This window comes from Pectinophora gossypiella, chromosome 18 (genome assembly GCF_024362695.1).
Source record: "Pectinophora gossypiella chromosome 18, ilPecGoss1.1, whole genome shotgun sequence".
In the NCBI taxonomy this organism is placed as follows: Eukaryota; Metazoa; Arthropoda; class Insecta; order Lepidoptera; family Gelechiidae; genus Pectinophora; species Pectinophora gossypiella.
The window spans coordinates 7,488,514-7,511,510 of record NC_065421.1 but is presented as its reverse complement, the minus strand read 5'-3'; the positions used below and the strand labels follow the sequence as shown (position 1 = coordinate 7,511,510).

Genomic DNA, 22,997 nt, shown 5'->3' with positions numbered 1-22,997 from the left:
AGCTTTTCAAGGAAGAATTTAAATAGCCTATGGAAGAAAATTGTTTCACTAAGGTATTCAAGTGAGCATAATTGTTGTATATTACGTAGACTGACCACTTATTAATGTAGATAGAACATCATGTATATTGGTATACCTACTTAACTTTTTGATCGTAATTACGAAAGGATTAGCCAATAAAGTGATTTTTGAATAAAAAGGTCCTCTCGTTTGGGTACATTACGGTCTGATTGGTTGGTTCGTCTGTTATGGTCGGCGATACGGTCTATACGGTCTAACAGACAGCTCAGGTAAAGTGTGGGTGTTCAGTTTATCTTGCGATGGATGAACCTCTGACTAGCACAATTGCATATACAGGCATACGTATATACTATATATTATGTATTTGCATAGCTACCTGTATGTACTTGAAGGGGTGTTACAGACCATGATTCTTAGTTGATATCAAGTGGATTATTCCGTTAGAAAATTCAGGATAATTTTAGTTATTTTTGTAATTATTTTCAGTTCCATACTTTTGCGACGGAAAATTCCACTTGATATCAACTTAGAATCACTGTACTGAATCATCCCTCAAAGTTTTCGTTACGTCGTGAGCGTATGTTACGTGTACAAAGTTCTGATTCTAAAATACATAGAGCTAAAACTTTTAAATTACCTACTTACGAAGACTTTACCACTATATACACTGTCTACCTAATACTTGAGAAGCTTTAAACAAAGTTGTTGTTACAGTGCCTCCACACCAACTAATCTTATACGACAAGTCCGGTCGCGACGTGTCGGGGGTGGTCGGGCCGCTGGAAGAAGGCAACGAACTGGTCCTAGTCTGCGAGGTGCGAGGAGGTAAGATCTACGATTTAAATCATCTATTATATATACATATAAACATAAATGTTCTATAACCCGTGCGAATTAAATAGATATCTTGTATAAAGTGGGTTGTATACCAGTGATGTGTCTAGTTGATTCCTTAGATCAATACTGTGAAAGAAGTAGCTGAAAATCAGCGTTGTGGCACTCCCTCAATGTCGGAGTGTCACAACATATTGCTGAACTGACGTCCCTTTTTAGAAATAAGTTTTTAATTACACGATTTTTAGTTTTTAAGTTCACTCCTACTGTGTACCAATACCTACTTATATCTAAAATAAATGATTTCTATTCTATTCTATATGCAGATGTTCTTCTTAGGCGAAGTGTTTGCACATTTTGTAAAAACCTAAACTATTTTGTATCCTAGCCCGTGTTGATTTATGAGTTGATTAGCATGAGTTACACGAGTACGAAACAAAATTGACATATTTTTATGCCTCGTTTACGATTATTTCCGCTTAACACTTTAATATGAGAAAATTTCCCTTTCCCTTTCAGCGAATCAGAAAATTATAGACTAAAAATTAAATTACAATGTAGGTATTTCCCAGATTTCTCTGGAAGGACGTACATTGACCAAATTGGAGACGTTCTTAGAAAAGGTTTAGTACGATCTACTTTGAACCGGCGTGAGTGTATGAAACGATTGATGAATGTGGAGGAAGCAAGAGAAGTGTGCCAGACGACGCAAATGGAATTCCATAGTCTCTGTTTACCCCGGTGGGAAACAAGCGTTTATGTATGTGTGTATTGTATTTCCCCGATTTTACTTGCGCCAAGATAGTAGGTAAGGAGATTATCAGCGTAGAGAGTTTCAAGAGAACTATGTTGAAAATTGTGTGCGAGGCAAACTGATGCCTGTCAGTCCTGCAATCAATACATCCAAGTTTCTAATCAGCTTTCGACTTAGCTAGTCAATCAGAGGAATGCTCCATTTGTGTATGAATACAGCGGCTGCTTCAAGAGCTTCGTAGAAATGATGTACCTCAGAAATGTTCACAAAGTGAGAATGTTATTATTATAATAGCTCTTCAATAGTAAGTACACTGGCTGGTTGCTTATCTGACTGTTCTTTCTTGTACTCTGATGTTATCTGCCTAAAGGCTAGGTAATAAAACTCTTTTTACATAACTTTTGCGCCTTTTACTGCCGAGATTGTTCCCACTGGGGGAACATATTCAGGAACGACATGTACCATAGGTAACCAAAAATAGATTTTAAATATGATATACCAAACAATCAACAATTGCAATGTCGTTAAAATAGTCAGAAGGATTGTATTCTTTAAAGCATGATGGTCAATTACTTAAGGTGATGAGCCGATTAGAATACAATAGAAATTCTTTATTATAAAAATAGGCCACACATAAGATCAAGACAAAAACATAATTGTAAATTTTCAATAAATAATAATAAAACGTAGATGTTCATCGAAACAATCATAAGGTGGTGGTGGATGTCTTGAAATAAAAGGGCTTATGGCAATGGATTTTATACCATACAATTCGTCATCGATCTTAGAACTGGGTCTTCAAAGTGGCTGCATTTTGTCTTTTGGTAACTTGTGGCTCTGTTTACTGCCCAGCTTAGAGATTACGGCCACGAATTTATGATGTATGTGCACATATGAAATATCCCCATTAGCTTTGATTTCAAACGCGAGAGTCGTAATTGCGGGCGATCTATCAATTAAACTACGCGTGTTTGACTGTGTAATTACCGCTCGTAAATAGTGGCTTGTAAACACGCAGACATCAGCCGCACCAATAAACCACTTCATCATAAATCACGACAGTATCAGTCAGAATGAGCGTAAGTTCTCCCCCAAGTGGGAGATGAGAAATTAAACCGATTACTTTGATATATTGCCCTTAAACTTACCGATAAGTCACTCTGTGAGAGATCGGCTCCAAATGGCACCCGGTGTAAAGTTATCCATCGCCTCGAGATACGAGGAGGGAGGCAAACACAAAATTAGACGCTCAACTAGGGACGTCTGAACATTTTACGAAGTTTACCGTCCTTAACATTTTGTTTGCCGATCCTCACGTCTCTCACAATTTTTGTCAAAGGTCCGTTTTTGAAATCTGGGATAGCTCATGCAACGAGATCCTGTAACGGTATTGAAGATGAAGACTTCATTGCATGACACATAATCTGATGACAGTTCTGTATTTTGAAGTAGATACGTACTATCTCCGTAGTCCAGTGGTTGAGCGTCCAACGCTCAACACGATCCGGATGTCTCAGATCCGAATCCCAGTGGAGAGACATCACAGAAATCACTTTGTGATCGCTACTTTGGTTAGGACATTGCAGCCTGATCAGTGCCTCAAAGGAAAAGTTACACCGTTACATGAGCCATTTTAGGGGCTTTTGGCGGCTCAATAGCTACCCTGACATCAGGGTTGTTAAGTCGATCACTGATTCCACAACCCACTGTAGAGAAGAATATCTGAACAAAGAGTAATAAATAGGTAATATGGAAGTATGTGAGTGAACAACTCACTAATGAAATTATACAATATGTAATTTCACAAATCAATGATTACAAATTAATAATACATAATTACAAGACAATAAATAATAATTATTACCTATAATTTATTTCATCAAACGTGGAATTTATTAAAAAATCCACGCAGCCTTGATATTATTATACGAAATACCTACGTAACTATGAAAGTACGTTTAATTATGAAATTATGATTACTAAATAAAGACAGATCTAAAACTGACGAAAAACTATTCCTTTTTTCTATTTAATTTATGTATGATTTTAATCGGCAAAAAATAAAGAAAACAGATTTTGTCACGTTATTCTATGACGTCGCAGTGTGCTTTTTCAAATAAATTCCATAGTAATTTAGTGTTTTGACGTTTAGAAAAAAGTTGACTAATTGGAAACTAGTCTATTATGTACAATGGCCCCGATCCTGCAGACCCATCCTAATTTTTTTTTAAGTTACACCTGTCATTTTCTTATCCGCGATAAAGGAAAGGGACGAATGATTGACAACTGTTAATGTTAAAATAAAAAAGGAGCTCGGTGGCGCAGCGATTAACGCGCTCACTCTGCGATTGTTGAAGTTAAGCAACTTTCGCAAAGGCCGGGTGACCACAAAAAAAAGGTTTTCATCTCGAGCTCCTCCGTGTTTCGGAAGGCACGTTAAGCCGTTGGTTCCCGCTGCATTAGCAATCCTATCAATTCGCACTGGACCCGCGTGATGGTTTAGGGCCCGTTCTCCCTATCCATCCATACGGAAGGCCCGTGCCCCAGCAGTGAGGCCGTTAATGGGCTGATGATGATGAATGTTAAAATGAATTAATAACCCTGACGAATTATATAGGCATCTCACTGTTATGCAACCCGTTTCACGTGTGCTGTCAACTTAATTCTGTCGGGTTTTTGGCCAATATAAAATTTTGGGAGGGATTTTTAAATTTGTGCTTAAAATTGACGTGTGTTCCATAAATTTTATGCCTGTCTGATGCGTGATGCGTGTTCTTCCGTTGCTTGTAAGTATCTCCGGTCTAACATACAGAAAATGCATCCAATCGCGTTCATGCGGATGTATTTTCTGTGTGTTAGACTGTGCGTGTTTTTTATACAAACGGAAATACTTACAAGCAACGGTCTACACGCATCTATGCGCTACGCTGCATCATGCGGGGCAGTGTGAGAATCGCCTTATACAACACACCATACATGCTATAGACATACACATACACACACACTAACACAACAAATATAGATCGTATAAGCTTATACACACATCCACATGTTTTTAATATTCCTCTCTATTTTTATTTTATTATTTATTCATTTTGTACTTCTTTTGCGTTTGCTTTCGATTATTTCGTATTAACTGCGAATTAACTATTATGTATTTACCTAGCACATACCAATGTATTACATAGAAGAGCTGTGCTATTATATACTCGAGTAAATATCAAACATGAGGATTGTATAAATTTCTAGCATAATTAAATGATTCGTAGATTGAAACTTAACCATTATATTAAAAAAAAAATAACTTGACAGACATGATTAATTTTATCGTGGATATTGTTTCCCAAATCAACTATTTCATAGTCTCCGGGTAATACTTGTAAATCATATTATTGTGTTAACATAAGCGAATAGGCATTTGGGTCACCAGTGCAAAAAGACGTTACCAAAAACCTTGAAAGATCGTCCAAGTTTTAGCGAAAAATATAAAATATTAAAATGACTTTTCGAGACATAAATCACTTGAAACTTTGTAAGCACCTTCTCTACGGATTACAAAGGAAGTAGGAAGGTATGTGGTACGTATTATAAATGAAGTTTACTTGCTTTTACTTCGGGCTTTTAAAAGAATTTGACGTGATAAAAATAAATTCAATGCTAACGTCGCAAAAGAAAATTCTTAACTTTATTAACATTTTTCCTGTTACTTATTGAAGTTCTTTAACCTTTAGAAGTTAACCAACCGCGCATTTATTTATATGCAATCGTAAAAATATGTTTTAGAAGCATACGGTTTATATAAAATGTCTTACATTATACTTAACACAAGTCTGCATGTCCCCTACCCGCACCAATACATTTCTCGCTGGGCCATAATACGATCGCTTTGTGCATATTTCGGGTGCATACCCGGGAGCATTCCCGTGGTACCTATCTAATAATAAGAATCATGTGGCCTTGTCCGTGACAATATTCCGTCCACACGATCCTTTGAAGCTGAAAGCGTGTTAATATATATTACACGGTCAATTATAGGTAATCCCAAATGACACAAAACCCACAAGGAAGATTCTATTGTCTGAACCGTGAAATTGTCTTTGCTAAGCCGTCTTCCACGTGCAGGATATTTTCAAGTTTTGTAAATGTGACGAAGTTGGAGGCAGCCCGTGTAAACAGTTGGTAATCCAGACGCTTAATGTTTTGAGTTGGTATTATGCATAACCCGAGGATTAGCGGTTTGGAAAATGTTGTCTTCCCGAAACGTGGCTACACTTTCCGAGTTACTTGTCAATGTTGTAGCTCATTAAGAAACAGATATATGATCGTATATTTTGTGAATTAACTTGAAGATTGAGATCGGATTAGTTGTATCAGAGTGTAGGTATAAGGACGGACGAGAAGGTCACATTGGGTTTGCTAACAGCAATCAGAATAATAATAATTAGGTTTAATGTTTGTTTGATTAAGAGGAGGCACGTTCTCAACTGTGGAATTAATATACTTACAGTTCATTTTAAATATATAACCATCCGAAGTTGTTTATGAAAATACAGACATCAAGCTTATTTTACGTGAAAGGGCGTATAAATTTAATCTAATATTTATGAATATTTCCAAAAGCAATTCAAAGATCAAGTTACATTTCTTATCCAGTTAATGTGAAATAGTCTGTCCACTAATTGGAAATGTTACTGTTTCACTATTCAGTTATTACGATTTGGAAACACTTGCAAATCAACAACAATTTCAAATTCTGAATATAATTTTTGCGAAAATAGTTATAGTATTGAGTTGAAAGCGAAGAAATTATATATTTACACTTCGCAGGTTTCTAAAAAGGTTCCTTTAGGCTGTGAAATCACTCTTCTTGTCGATTTCATATTTGCTTTATTCCGTCTGCAAAGTTTATTTTATCCCAAGATACCTAGTATTAGGTACTACGTCACAACATTATTACTGTCCCGACGGTTAGTCCCGTCTACGAAGTTTTCACTCTTAATATAATAGTAATAGGTACAAATCAAACCTTTTTGATTCGTAGATATATGCGCAATTACTATCCCCAAACCATCATAATATCTGTCTATATGTCAAAGAAATGCAACTCATAAACACAATAACTTATGATTTAGAATAAGACCACGTAACATAATAATTTCGAAATATTTTATTTTTGCACCATCAACTTTAACCTTCTGCGAAGCCTCATTTGCACATTATCTGTTTTAACCGCAGTTTTAACAGCCTGAAGAGATTATGTTACATTCAGAACTACCTACTCCAAATCCAAAACATTGTTTTAAAATGACCTACTATTACTAAAATCATTACGAAACCAAAATGATAAAGTTCAGAAGACCATGTCGAAGGCAACAACCAATGAACGATGTCGAATGATCAATATGGGGTAAAGTCGACCGCGATAACGTAATTACGAACGAGCCGCTCCCAATCGCCACCAAAGTTGTGCCCTGATCCATTAGCTTGAAATACTGCCATAATCGGTCGATTGGATGATAAGCGTATCGATTGCTGTATGTAGTTCCTTGGAAGAGTCAAAACCGATACATAGTGAAAGGAAATTTATTATAATAGACGCCTTTACGCGTATTAATGTCAGTAGTCCATTATCCATGCAACACAATCGTTTGTGACCATTACCTCACAATTCTTTTCACATTTATGAGAAGGTATACTCCTGTACCAGCCTAAAACCGATTTAGATGACTTAATAATCTAATGTCGATATAGAAACTGAGTTACACAATTAGGCCTCTGATGCGTGCAAACTGCCACCTTCCGGGAGTTCCAATTAATCCTCAATATTTCTATTTAATAGCATGGAGAGTATTTTACAGAAATGCTGCACCGACAAGAGCGTGGCTCTTAAATTGATGTTGTTGTTGATTTCTATTTAAATGTTATATTAATCATACTCGTAATTAATAATTAATTATCAAGAACATCCATCGTTCCAAGAAGCAGTACCTTTGGTAGCAGCGTTGAACAAAATATATCCCAGAACTAATCAATATGGACCATCCAATTAATTTATACTAAACTTGTTAAACTTCCACGAGCGGTATTTCTGGATAAGTAAGCCCAAGTTGCTGAGTTATAACTTATAGGCCTATGTAAGTTAGCTGTATATCCTTCTAGGGAATAGGAGCCCTTTCGATTTATGACACCGCATATTATTATTATGGTAACAGATCGAACGTCTAACGCCTCGGTACCCCACAAATTTTCATTTCTCTATTTACAATATCTAATAACCCAAATGTGATGTGCCCCTAAAGTAATGAAGGCGTTAAACGTGTCGAGTTTTTTATCAGTGACTTTAATATCAGCAATCAAGTATATTACAAGCTTTTTGTTTCTAGATAAGATATAAACTAGATACTAAACCTTTACTTCTATATAGGTTCTAATGTTTAGGTATGTTTTGATTATATATTATATTATATACTTATGTCACCTGTCTAACCTAACCTAACATCATTAGAATCCGAAATAAGTAGCAAAACTTATAATCCGTGCCTATGGAAACTCAAAGAGCGAAATCTGAGCCTAATTTTTTTTGAAAATGTTCGCTCTTTTATATAGCCTAATCTTCTTTTTGTTTCTTCATCAGGTCGCCCTGCACCCACAGTAATGTGGCTAATCGACGGTGCACCCGCTCCTCAATACATCGGAGAGAAGACCGACACCCATGTGGTGGTCAACCGTCTGGAGCTTCCCCACGTGAGGAGGAGTCATCTGAACACCACCTTCAAGTGCCGCGCCTCCAACACCAACCTTGTTAGCCCTCAAGAGAAGACTGTTAGGCTAGAAATGAACTGTAAGTGTGCATTCTGATTTATAAGTTATGAAGCTCCTATAATATTATTTTCTTGATATTCTTTACGCTACATACCAACAAGAGCTTTGGCTATCCAGATGGCGCAATGCACGAACGTGTTTACTACAGGGTTCTTTCATGTCACAGTTGTGCATCGATGACGCATAATAAAAGTATTAAATTTGACTACGGTCCACCTCACAACTAACACGATAAGAAGGAGAGACTATGGTAATATTCAAATATTTCGCGCCACGTAGACAGGCTAAATCTATTGTCATCTATCTGCATCTCTTAAGTTGCCCAAATATTTGAATCCGTTAAATACATTAAAATCTAACAATGGCGAGTTGACTTTGACCTTGATACACCAGTTTCATGGGTTACGCGGTTTGAATAACACGACCGAAACTATATTGCTGGAATGGCAGACTCTATTTATCTGAAGGATAAAGGCTGTAAATGTAATCGTAAAACAGTGAGTGTTTACGTGACTATTTTACAATAGTATCACTAGGCACAGCCAGAAATGTTCGCTAGATAAGCTTTACAAAGCAAACACGAACAAAGGTTCGTTTCCTAGATATATGACATTTTTAATGTTATTAAATAATTTAATGACTATTTTAATCAGTTACCAGAGTAGAAAATAAGATTATTATGAAAATGATGAATAATTGTTATTAGACTGTATTATTATGTTTTTCAAGTTAACAAATGGATCTCTATAAAACATGACAATCAGTATTGTGTTAGATCACTTTGACTTATGTTATTAAATTAATTTGCATAACTCTAGTGTAATCTCTGAATTTGAAGATTTAAAGAATACTGTTTCAAATTTTTATCTTGTACTATATTTTACGAATATACATAAATTACCTTATCTAATCTAGCCTACAAGATCCCACTGCTGGGCAAAGGCCTCCTCTTTCTCTTTCCATTTTTCGCGGTCCTTTGCGTACTCCGGCCAGTCCCTCCGGTAAGCGTCCAAGTCGTCACGCCATCTCTTTCGAGGTCTACCACGACGCCTGTACCCGTCATCAGGCACCCAATGCGTGACGATCCGTGCCCACCGCTCAGGGTGCATGCAACAAATATGTCCGGCCCAATCCCATTTGAGTCTGGCGGGTTGAACGCAGTGTTCTGTTTCGGACTCGATCAATTCAAATTACCTATGTTTATTAAATTAATTTTATATTAAATGTCTCCAGAAGTCTCTTTACAATAATATTAAACAACAAGTGTATCTTATTTATTTTGTTGTCTGCTATAACTTTATCTTTTGTTACAGTGAGACCGAACCTAGTAGAAATTTTGAACAAGCCTTTGACATTGTCATCGGAGAAACACGTCAGCTTAATGTGCGTATCTGAAGGTAGCCGACCACCTGCGCAGCTCACATGGTTCAAGGATAATAGAAAATTTAAAAGGGGCAAGGTAAAAACTACTATTTGTATCAACAACGCAATTATCTATCCAATAATGAGTCCCTCAAGGTACTGTTTGTTATAACTTAGCCTACTATTCATGGCCTACTCACATTATCATTAGAATTTTAATTTTAGTTCCTTAACAAAAGATGTATGAAGCTATTATCTATAACATAACATAACAAATACTTTATTGCACAAACAGGAAAAAACAAAATACAAAACAAAAGAGAAATCTATATTCTAAAGAATTACCGAAAAAGTATAAGTGACATTGAAAACTAATTACCCTATTTAAAATATATGTTTTTTTTTATATTACTATTTAACGGCCTCCGTGGTCCAGTGGTTGAGCGTTGGGCTCACGATCCGGAGGTCCTGGGTTCGAATCCCCATGGGGACATATCACAAAAATCACTTTGTGATCCCTAGTTTGGTTAGGACATGACATCACCTGATTGTCCAAAAAGTAAGATGATCCGTGCTTCGGAAGGCACGTTAAACCGTTTTTCCCGGTTTACTACTTACTGATGTAAGTAAGTCGTTACATGAGTCATGTCAGGGGCCTTTGGTGGCTCAATAGTAACCCTGACGCCAGGGTTAATGAGGTTGGTAATTCACCTCACAACCCACACGATAGAAGAACATTACTATTTAACTTTGAATGTAAAAACCTATTTCAGGGGCCTGTTAAACAAAACTTACAATTGTAAATATCAACGACAATTTCGTGTTCATTACGTAGCTAATTTGAAACTGCAAAATATTTGTGATCACACACTCCGCAAAGTACATCAAATTGTCATTGTAATTTACAATTGTAAGTTTTATTAAACAGGCTCCTGGTGTACGTTTCTAGATTGTAAGAAAGTGTTATCTTCATAGTTAGTGGAAGCAGTGAACGAGACGTGGGTGAGCAGTTCTCTGCAGTTCACCCCGCTGCCGGAAGATGACGGGGTGCAGTTGAAATGCCAAGCAGACAACAATGCACTGCCGGGCCAGACTATTGAAGACTCGTTCAAATTGGACGTTGTATGTAAGTATCTATATATATATATATATATATATATATATATATATATATTGCTTTTACTGTTCATAACATTATAATATAATAATATGTATCAATAACAGAACATAATATTATATCACACGTATACATTTTCGGGCATACACATATTATCTCTATGTTATAAGTTGGACAGAAAGGCTTACAAATGAGGAAGTACTAGCAAGAGTAAGAGAAAAAAGACAAATACTGAGAATTATTGAGAACAGAAGAGGCAAGATGATTGGACACATAATAAGACACGACGAATTGATTAAAAACATCATAGAAGGAAAGCTAGAAGGAATGAGAGGAAGGGGAAGACCAAGAAAAGCTTATATCGAACAGATTAAAGAAAAGATTTGTGTCGTGTAAGGAAGTCAAGGAATTGGCCTTTGATAGACTGGAATGGAAAATGCTACACCGACAAGAGCGTGGCTCTTAAATTGATGATGACGACATATTATTATCTCTCCCACAGTTTATACCTTCAACAATTTATTATTTCCATTTCTCAAGCAAGCAGTAAAAGCTATGTTCAAGGAAATATACCGACGTTATAGCGGACATAATGTAAAATGTTTTCGAGTAAAAAATATTTAAGCTTCAGTAAACCAATAACGCTGTGGTTTATAGCACTTACCCAAGTACAACATTCGAAGAATCGTTTAAAAATAGTCGAGAATTTAATATTTTAGCTGGCATGAAAATTAAATATCTCAGCAAGGTAGGTAATTATTATATTCATTATCAATATTGCTGAATATAAAGAGAGAATGTGTGCATTAAATTTTCTGGTTGTATTAAGAGAGAGATTGTTAATCATGTACTTAACAAGAATTTGTACATTTGTTACAAATTAATACACCGAGTACTTTAAATACTTTCTATAGCTTGCGATAATTTGAATAGACTGAATAAAATCAAGAGCTGTATTCACAGAACTGCTGGGAAAGCACTTTTAACCCAACATTTCCAGCGCTCTTGTAACCCTCTGAACCGAAATAAGTTTCAAATTGCTCACAAATACAGCTTAAGGAGTCTCTTTATATACCGATATAATCCTTGTCTCTTCTTACCTCGCCTTGGATGACACAATTAGCGTTACTTCTTAATTTCCCGGACTCTAAACGAATATTGCCACGAAATACGCAATAAAGGGGCTTTGGCTCCGTTTGCACATCTCTAACATCGTTAAGCTTAATTATCGTTGCTACTTAAGCACTTGCTCAGCGCTACACACGGTCGTCTCCAGAATGGATACAACAGTCGCAGGTTGAGAGCCGCCTCTTGACTCGAATCCTGTCTAAAGTTAATTACCTTCTAGTGAATTTAACACTAGTAATAGTATGGTATAGTGTAGGTAAGTTGCAGAATGATAGAAAACAACAAACAGAAAAAAAGCGAATAATCACTGTATAATAGGAATAAAGTTTAAAGGTTTCTAGTTGTTTAAAAACACAAAATAAAATATCTTATATGTTTAGACTATTAAAAAGCTTGGTTTCGGTATAACATACAATAAAAAGAAATTAAAATCGAAAGCCAAATCAGGAGTTGAGTTTCCTTAAGCACGAGCGAGTTACTTAAAAAACCAAAAATTCTTTTCATACAATACTCAGTGAACGGCCTCTGTGGTCCAGTGGTTAAGCGTTGGAAACCCCAGGTAACCCAGGTTCGAATCCCGGTGGGGAGATATCACAAAAAATCACTTTGTGATCCCTAGTTTGGTTAGGCCATCACAGGGTGATCACCTGATTGTCCGAAAGTAAGACGATCCGTACTTCGGACAGCACATTAAGCCGTTGGTCCCGGTTACTATTTACTAATGTAAGTGAGTAATCCTTACATGAGCCATGTCAGGGGCCTTTGGCGGCTCAATCATAACCCTGACACCAGGGTTGATGAGGCTTGCATTCCACCTCACAACCCACACGACAAGAAGAAGAATACTCATTGAAAACCTCGACGCTGCGTACTGTGAGCTAGCTTCGTAATAATATTCTGACCGTGTGTCAAGAAAGATAACAAAAGATGTGTGCAGCAAAATCTGAGTCATCGTTAGAATTTTCGCCCCGACCATTTTGCGGCGTTGAAATGTAGCATCCTGTACACAAAAGCACCCAACATGGAACAGTAAACGGGAACACGCTGTATATTTAATTAAATCGGCTTTACCTGCACAACTGCAATTAAATTTTATTTAACTTTGTTTGGACTGGCAAACAGGCGTTTATAGGAGAGCGAACCCAAATTACATAGCAAATTAGTGAAATATTTCGGTTATATATAATACAATAATGGTTATTGTTTACATATATACAATTGACTTATGATTACATAAAATAACAAGGCTCAAGTATTACTTTGGTTTCCTATTTTCATAGTAACACTCAAATCTTGCGCTGGTAATTACGGATTACCTCTACAAAAATATGCAAAATAATAATTGTCATTCAAAGAACACATTACAAATAATGTCATTTATACGTGTGCAATCATTTGAAAAGTTTGAAAAGTAAAAATTAAAAAGAAAAGAAAACACTGTTGTTACGTCAAAATAATTGAACATACTCACGCCTATTTCCCACCGGGGTAAGCAGAGACTATAGAATTCCATTTGCTTCGATCCTGACACACTTTTCTTGCTTCCTCCACATTCATCAATCGCTTCATACACGCACGCCGGTAATAATAATTGAAACAGAAGACAAACTTCTTCTTCGTCGTTCCCTCACTGCTGAGGATCGCGACCACAGGTTATGGTTTTCCACTCGGTACGGCTATATGCTGTGTATTCTGCCGCCCACCGTCTTCTTGAGGATGTCACAACCTCATAGGTGCCCTTCCTAGCGCACGTTTGCCATCCATTTGCCCAACGATGAAGACAAACTAGGTACAAAGAAATCCAATATATACCTACTAAAGCGGCGTGACTCCGCCTGGAATGAAACTCGTGACCAAAAGAGGAAACTTTAGAGCATGATGCGTTAGAACTTGCACACTGACAGTTTACTCGACGACCCAACTTGTTCAGAACTAATTCTGTCTAATTTCGTCTGCGGCTAGAAGCTTCCAGTGTACGCCAGTGATGTATTCTAACCGTTCTAAGCTGAACTGGGAGCGAGTATAAATATATAACAAAGAACGCGCTCAGCTGTATACCTTCCCGGACATACATACATACATAAACTCGCGCCTATTTCCCACCAGGGTAAGCAGAGACTATAGAATTCCATTAGTTTCGATCCTGACACACTTCTCTTACTTCCTCCAAATTCATCCATCGCTTCATACACGCACGCCGGTTCAGAGTAGATCGTATTAAACCTTTTCTAAGGACATCTCCAATCCCGGAAATATCATAAAATTGATTTAATCAATAGGTGGATTGTGTCCTTTCTGACTCAATGGACCTTATGGGCCACGGTGTCACTTGTCATCACATCCATCTTGAGACTTCAAATAAAACATAGTTTTTTTTTAATTTATTTATTTCATTAAAGTATTACATAGTTAGGTAATCAACTGATACCGTTAAACCACAATACGGCCTCCATGGGCCAGTGGTTGAGCATTGTACTCACGATCCGGAGGTCCCGGGTTCGTATCCCGGTGGGGACTAATCACAAATATCACTTTGTGATCCTTAGTTTAGTTAGGACATTACAGACTGATCACCTGATTGTCCAATCCATTGGTTCTGGTTACTACTTACTGATGTAAGTACGTAGTCGTTACATGAGTCATGTGGCCTATGGCGGCTCAATAATAACCCTGACACCAGGTTTGATGGGGTTGGTAATCCACCTCACAACCCACACGATAGAAAAAGGAGAAAGCCACAATACGGTTTGTCTCGGTACCAGTCTCCTCAGTTCGTTCATTTGACAAACAGCAGTAAGTTTGATTACATAAATAATAAGGAGTTGTTATATGCATCGTAATGATCGTTCGACAAAAGAATGCTAGGATAGTTGAAAATAGTCTTCTGATTGACTCTGATTACAGGCGCGTTTACTCGTACATAATATGTATGTTTTGTATTGTAATTAAATATGACATATATTTAATAAATCCATTCTATCCATATTTACTCAATATTTTTTTATCTTTTGCACTATATAGGGACTAGTTCTATTAAATACTCCTACGTAAAGAACGGCAACTCTCCGTGCCCTACCAGCGGCTGAGCTAGGTTTACTTCCCCCCCCCCTCTCCCCTCGGTCTTACTTTAGTCTACAATCGTATGGGCATCGAACGTCATACACCCAGATGCGCGTGAACGATAACGTCATTGTTTTGTATCTGTGCAAAACGAGGCTTTTTGTATGAAGTGTCCAGAGTGTGTTTAGGTGGCAACTGGCACTTTTCTTGTTGTCACATACGCTGGAAAGTATTTGTTATATCAGAGTTTCGCCTTTCCAAAAACTACGTTTTCTCTCGCTAAACCTAGCCAGTTACCTTCCTTATCTCTTAAATCTGCAACCCTATTATAAATCCTCACATCCCAAACGCTATCATTCGCTTCGCACTCAACACTATCCCGGCTGTGTAAATTACCCGACGCAAAATGACTTTGGCGGATCTGTTTTCAGAGCCCAAAACTTGTAGTTGAGGCCGAACCCAAGCCACGGAGTCCCGTGACACCTCCGTGTCCTGGGATTAATGCGGCTTTGTCCGTCTTAATTCGGCCCTGCTCCTGACATGCCCCATGCAATCGTGACGAATTGACAAGCACTCGGCTAAATTAAAACTGTTCATACCAATCGTGTGGCTTGAGAATATATATACATTCGTTGAATATATATATAGGTCGCCCCACTGCTGGGCACAGGCCTCCCCTCCATCAACCGAAGGGGGGTATGGAGCATACTCCACCACGCTGCTCCAATGCGGGTTGGTGGAGGTGTTTTTTACGGCTAATAGCCGGGACCAACGACTTAACGTGCCCTCCGAAGCACGGAATCATCTTACTTTTTCGGACAATCAGGTGATTCAAGCCTGAAAAGTCCTTACCAAACAAAGGACAGTCTCACAAAGTGTTTTCGACAATGTCCCCATCGGGAATCGAACCCGGACCTCTAGATCATGAGCCTAACGCTCTAACCACTGAACTACGGAGGCTGTTGATTTGATCAATAAGCTTGAGAATACGTATACATATTGATTTTGACCGCGTCAAAGTTTTTGATTGATGTCGAAGTACGTTTACTTATTACGCGTCAAAAATTGAATGGATTATTACGTCTGTGGTTATATTAACCGTCGTATCTGTTTATATTTTGCTTAAGTAATTTGTGTTTTATTAACAAGTAGATAAGGTGAGAATCAGATTCGCCAAAAATTCAGATAAGTACGGACGATAAGCGATATGGAGCTTATTACACGGGAACTTATTTCAACCGGACTTAATCTCTAAACAAAAAGATCAGTATTGAATTCTAAACTCAACATTTAAAAAACATTCTTATCGTATTTTTGAAAGTGGTAATTAGATTGTTCGGCTCTTGGTTTGTGTGGACTGTATATGTAGATGGTGAGAGGTCGAGGGTTCTAAATCCAACTGCAGCAAAACACCAGATTGTTACTTTTCACTGTTTAATTAAATTGTTAATAAAAATACACTTTTACTTTACACTTTCGCGGGAGGCGTCGGCCATTCGAGTCTAAACATTGCCATACCAAAAAATATTAATTAATTTTCTTTATACTTGTGTTGCCAGCAACATAGATTATTTATGACTGTAATTTCGTAGTTATTCGAACTTTTGAGGCTACAATAAGCATAAAGCTTTGATACGAACGGTATAATGTAGGTGTGCCTTTCAATTGGAATTAAGCTAGACAACATAATTTCAGGTAACGCTGACCGTATCTTGTAATCAAAGTCCTGCTAAATTGCTTTGCTCTCCACATACGCGGAAATTTAGTTAGTCCTGCGTGGTTAAACTAAGATAAATCGTTCAAATTTCTAATGAGCGAGTAGGTAATAAAACACAAACTAATCTGTACGCTAAACTCAAAGCCGTTAACATACTAATAAACCTACGGACAATTTTCAAAACAAGGATAAACACTAGTAATAAAATTACCTTAATAAACAAGTCATATCTACTTAAACACGGTGCGAACAGTAATATAGCAGACACCGTTAGAGAAATTGTCAACTGCGCTGGCCCAACGTGATATTAAAAGCTTGCATTAACAAGAGAAACTCAGTTTAGCGTAATTAAAATCTTGTTAGTGTTGGTAAACGTACAACATCAACAGTTAACATCCGGTAAGGACTGCCCAAAAACTAATTCTGAGAGTAGTGTAGCGCCCGCATCCGCCCGCCGCCCGCCAACCGCCGGATCACACACATTCTCCAGGGATTAAACTGGGTTTAACTGTACGCTTATACGCCTACACCTTGCAAGCTACTCTCCAGCATCCTAAATAATATTCACCCCAACATTCTACTGAATAAAGTCTGCCTTTGACCAATATAATTTCTAATGATCCAACCCCTATTCCTCCCACGACCGATTTCACTAACAAAACAGCTTAATTCCTCAACGGGCCGGTCACTTCAAAAAGAGCAAGGAAACACGCTGACTCTATTACGAGGGAGGAAATTAATTTCCAAATATAAATAAATTCTATTTACTTCTGCTCGGCGAACCGTAACGCATTTAAGACGGGGGAATGTCGCAGCTCTCGGCGCGAATCGTTCTGCCAACAATTTAAACGGAGGCATCGTAAATGTTTATTTGGAGGACGAACGTTTCCGGAGGCCGCGGGGCGACGTCGTTATAGGTCTTTAATGGCCAATAAAGTGTCAACGCCCGCGCCCCGCGCAGATAAGTGTTACCTGAAGTGGCAGGCAACCGCTGCTTCTACCAATAAAACGAACCAAAAATAATCCTTTGGGGCCGTGGGGAGCAGCTCATTTACGCCGCTAGTAGAGCTTATTAGGACGCAATGACAGTATGTGCCGAGACGCCTAGGGAGAGTAAAGGCAAACTAGCAGGTTTTATGATAGGAACATCAGCCCCGGTGCAAAATATGAACGAACTATGCACTCACTCATTATAGATATTATCACCACCACATTTCATTGATTTTGTGGCCGCTACGATCTTGTTTACTTTCTTGATGCAGTTTCCTAAGTTTGTGACCAATCGCTATAGTGCGTGGTGCAACACTCTCTAGACTTAAAAACTCGAACCATAACGTCTATTACTGTTCGCATCACATAGAAGGAAGCAGAGTATTTCGTATTTCTACTAGAAATAAGTATACAAAGTTATTGCCGATATGTTGTCTACAGATGAAAATTCGTAGTAATATTGTGTAGACGATTTCACATACGTCATAATATATATCTGTTGGTAGTCTCCATTTTCGTGGAAATCAGTGTTCTGGCTTAAACATCGACCGAGTAAATCCATTTATGGATTATTCTAAGATAGCTTTTCAGGTAAAACTGACTTTAAGAATAAATAATTATTCGTTATAAGTAAATATAGTAGATATAAATGCTAGTAGAGCAAATGGAATTCTATAGTCTCTGCTTACCCCGGTGGGAAATAGGCGTGAGTTTATGTATGTATGTTTGTATAAATGCTAGTCTAGTCTGTCCAAAAAATATTAGATCTATTAGTCTTTCAAATTCAAATTCGTTTATTGCAAAAAAATGTGGTACATATATATATGGTAGTAAAAGTAAATATTCACCATTCTCATCATCCCTGGTGTCAGGCTTATTATTGAGCCGCCAAAGGCCCCTGACATGACTCATATAACGACTACGCACTTACCAGTAATTAGTAACCGGGAACAACGGCTTAACGGATCATCTTACCTTTGGACAATCAGGTGATCAGCCTGTAATGTCCTAACCAAACTAGGGATCACAAAGTGATTTTCGTGATTTGTCCCCACCGGGATTCGAACCCGGGACCTCCAGATCGTGAGCACAACGGTCAACCACTGGAACACAAAGGTCGTTATTTATACCATCGCAAAAATATTTTGAGGAAATCCAACATAAATATAGCGTCGGCACGGAAAGAGTTATTTTTAACCGCACACCTACAAACCTGTTTACAAAATGCGCGGGCTACTTCGTTTATTTTTCGTTTCGACGAGTGTCCTCATAAATTTTCACATCCCCTAGTTAATAGTGGGGTGGTTTACCGCACCACCGCTCCGGCTTTTATGTAGCCACAGTAGTACGAATTGACGGTTCAACGTAAAAGGGTAATTGGTAGCCAATGTCAGCTGTTCTGTACCATTCAAACGCTATAAATACTTTGAAAGCTCTGGTGATTCTTTTCTGAAGCACTAGATGATGGAGAATATTAGAGCTGTATTGCGATAGTGTGGGTATATGGGAGCAATGAGCGGGCATCTACAATGAAAACGGAGTTCAAATGTCCTTTGACAAGCGACTATTTTAATTTCTACTTCGCATTTTATACATGAAAATATAGCCATGTAAAAGATAATTAATCAAGAATTATTAGCATGTTTTTTAGAATAAACTATAAATAGTATTACTAATAGTAACATATTACCAATGATAATAATCTTATACCAATAAATCAATAGTTAGATGACCTTTATTGTGATCCAATACTAATTACAGACACTTTTATGTATTAAATATAACATGAATCGACGCAAATTATATCTAAATCTTGATTAAGTAGATATAACAAAGTATTTTTACATCTACGTGTGGAAGTCCGTAGTATATGGGAGTATATTACTTATACTTGGAATTTTCATACAATGTTAATTTTCATAAAGTGTAATATAGAGAGTATATTGATATAATTTGGTACACGTGCCATGTTTGTGGTCACAGAGAGATGTGACACTCGGATAGGCGGATCGGCCTTTGAGTCGTTGCCTAGAGGACACCCTTTAATCACTCACAAAATATAAGCTGGTAACCCAGGAATATTGGCGATCAAAGACAGATTACTTCCTCCAACAGTAATCATTACTGTATGCTTAGCCCTACTGTGTTTTCTTCCTGTTACCCACACATTAAACAATGCAATACAGCAATTATTATTTAAAAAAAACTACAAAAATTAAAAGTAATTTACGTACGTAGAATTCAAGCGAATAAAACCATATTAAAAATATGGCGCTAATTTTCCTAATTGGCAATATTTCCCGAGGCAAAAGTATATGATTCTTAATTCCTATTTATTTTCCAGGACTTTTTCTTTATTTTTATAACTTTACCTTATCTTATAATAACTTTTTTTTTTTCGAATATACTCTCTTGAATAAATACAGAATTATGGAAAACAATACAAACATAAACATCTTAGACGTTCCACGGCCGGGCAAAAAATGTCTATTACTTACCTTTCTTAAAAAAAATTAAAACGGAAGCGAAAAAATATATTTGATTATTATTTTTAATTACAGTTTCTTTCACCTTAAGGTTGCTTGAAAAAAAAATGCTTTTTAGCCGCGTAATGTACTTACTTTTATTGACTGTTTGACTGCTATTTTCCTTACGTTTTTATGCAATAAAGTGTTATATTTTGATAAATATTTTTTAAAAGAACTGTCTCTCATTAAAAAAGCGAGTATTTAATCACTGCCCTTTCCTGCAGATCCACCAGTGGTGTCCCTATCGCTGGGCAGCACGCTAAATCCCAACGACATCAAGGAAGGCGATGACGTATACTTCGAGTGCTCAGTGCGCGCCAACCCTAAAGAACATCGGATATCTTGGTACCACAATGTAAGTATACCTATTCGTATTTTTATGAAGACACACTTAGGGGTGCCACTCTTAGTCTCGACCAATCATCGGTCTAGAAAACCCATCAAGTATTATTTTTATGCTATTTTTGTTCACCTTTGCATTGTTGTTGCCTCTTGTATCTGTATTGGATTTCGTTATAATAAAAATGTATACATCTATATAGCACACGCTTTCAATATACCAATTATGGAGTAATACTCGCAACTCAAGCAATTCGCAACTATACCAATCATTGTTATAGCCCAATCACATGCCCGATGCATCACGTATTCATCATGTCGTGCATGTGATTGGCTGAGACGATTCCATAGGAAAGAAATTGAATGCTTATTGGATTATTAGGATGATATCCTAGTCGTAATCGAATAAGAAAATAGGGAAAACGAAAGAATAATGCTGCAATGCTAGCATTTAGGTACCTACATAAGTATCTATAGAATGTTACTACGTCGTTTCTTGTTAGAGATTTCCTATTTCTTATAAATATATAATATATTATCTTTATCTTGCTTGCTTGAACTACTAAATCGCAGAAAGAGTACAAAATACGATATTTAATTCAGTTATGTGTTTTCCGATGAACTCTAGATACTTATAACATAAAGGAAGAAAAGAAGCTGGATGCTAAAAAAGCATTTTGAAAATCTTGTGATTAGTGTTGGGTTGGTAAGTAAGTAGTAAACCATTTATTATTACCATATTACTAAAAGAGTTTATAATATGTTGATTTAATATTCTTCCACCTTCTGCTGCGTCAAACTGCCGGACACTTTAGTGGTGATTACAGAAGTGCTTTTTCATAAAGTTAATTTAAAAAAAAATATTCTAAAATGTCAATAAAAAATACTAACTGTAAAACGAATTCTAGAAAATTAGGTTCAGAATTTTATTTCGAGATGTTCTTGTACTTAAGAAACTTTCTATCGACATGAACTTTATTTAATAAAGTAACTAGTGGTTACTAAAAACTGTGATATTTTATAAGCAAAACAGATACGGACAGTCATGAGCAATATAATGTACCCACTTTAGGACTCTGTCGCACTAACATATTTGACATTTAGTGAGACTTACAGTTCAATTTGTCATTTAAGTTAATGTGACATGGTACCAAAGTGTATACATATTAATACTTGTGACCGGACATTGAAACAGATTTTATATAGGGAATGTTCTTTTATATCTCCACTGAAACAGTATTTTATTGAAACGCTACTCTAGTCCACTTTATTCTTTCAAAAATTCCATTCGTAATTTCTTTATCATGGAACTTTCGTGACCTTATCACGATTCCACGAAGGCTATTCGGCTACACGAAGGCTCTTACGTCGATCAAAACACATTATTTGAACAAGTATATTGGGGTACATTAGTAATCGTAAAATCATCCAATTTTGTATTAAGCCGTCAAATGTCAAAGTCCTAAATGTCCTTTGTACCACTTTAAGAAATTAGTATCTAGATTTGGTCTCGTAATAGCTCCGAGAAAGTTTTCAAATTATTTTAGTATCTAAGTAGTTTCGATGTGGCGTCATTTGATTTATGTAGGATAGTATGATATATGATGTAAATAAAACAACAATAAAAACATAGTATAATATAAATATAGGCGTACATAGGCGTAGGCGTTACTAATGAGAAAGTGCTAATAAGAATAAGGGAAAATAGGCAAATATTGAGAGTTCTTGAGGACAGAAGAGGCAAGATGATTGGACACTTAATAAGACATGACAAATTTATTAAAAACATCATAGAAGGGAAGCTACAAGGAAAGAGGGGAAGGGGAAGACCAAGAAGAGCTTACATAGAATTAAAGAGAAGGCAAACGTCGTGTCTTATAAGGAGGTGAAGGAATTGGTCTTTGATAGACAATAATGGAGAATACTACACCGACAAGAGCGTGCCTCGTAAATTAGTGATTATTTATATTATATGTATATTACATACATATACATAATATAATAATTATGTAATATATATATATACAGGGTGTTAGTGACATCGTAACGAAAACTTTGAGGGATGATTCAGGCCATGATTCTGAGTTGATATCAAGTGGAATTTTCCGTCGCAAAAGTATGGAATGGAAAATAATTTAAGAAAACACAAAAAATTTCATGAATTTTCCGACAGGAAATTCCACTTAATATCAACTCAGAATCATGGTCTGAATCATCCCCCTCAGTATTCGTTACGGTGTAACTAACACCCATACCTACTTGTATGGCTACCTGTATGTACTGGTGCGAGGTGTAAGTGACATCGTAACGAATACTGAGGGGGCT

At 36.9% G+C, this 22,997-nt stretch overlaps 1 protein-coding gene and 1 non-coding gene across 2 annotated transcripts in view; one reads left to right on the top strand and one right to left on the bottom strand.

Annotated features, from left to right (window-relative positions):
- LOC126374782 (hemicentin-1-like) overlaps positions 1 to 22,997 on the top strand; it is a 113,670-nt gene that overhangs the window by 56,779 nt on the left and 33,894 nt on the right. Inside the window, exons 5-9 of the mRNA XM_050021495.1 lie at positions 736 to 846; positions 8,244 to 8,450; positions 9,745 to 9,890; positions 10,769 to 10,919; positions 20,558 to 20,688. Coding sequence (XP_049877452.1) covers positions 736 to 846; positions 8,244 to 8,450; positions 9,745 to 9,890; positions 10,769 to 10,919; positions 20,558 to 20,688 — 746 coding nt within the window. The remainder of the gene's footprint in view (positions 1 to 735; positions 847 to 8,243; positions 8,451 to 9,744; positions 9,891 to 10,768; positions 10,920 to 20,557; positions 20,689 to 22,997) is intronic.
- Positions 15,987 to 16,058, bottom strand: Trnam-cau (transfer RNA methionine (anticodon CAU)). The gene has a single exon. It is a non-coding gene; the product is annotated as a tRNA-Met (tRNA).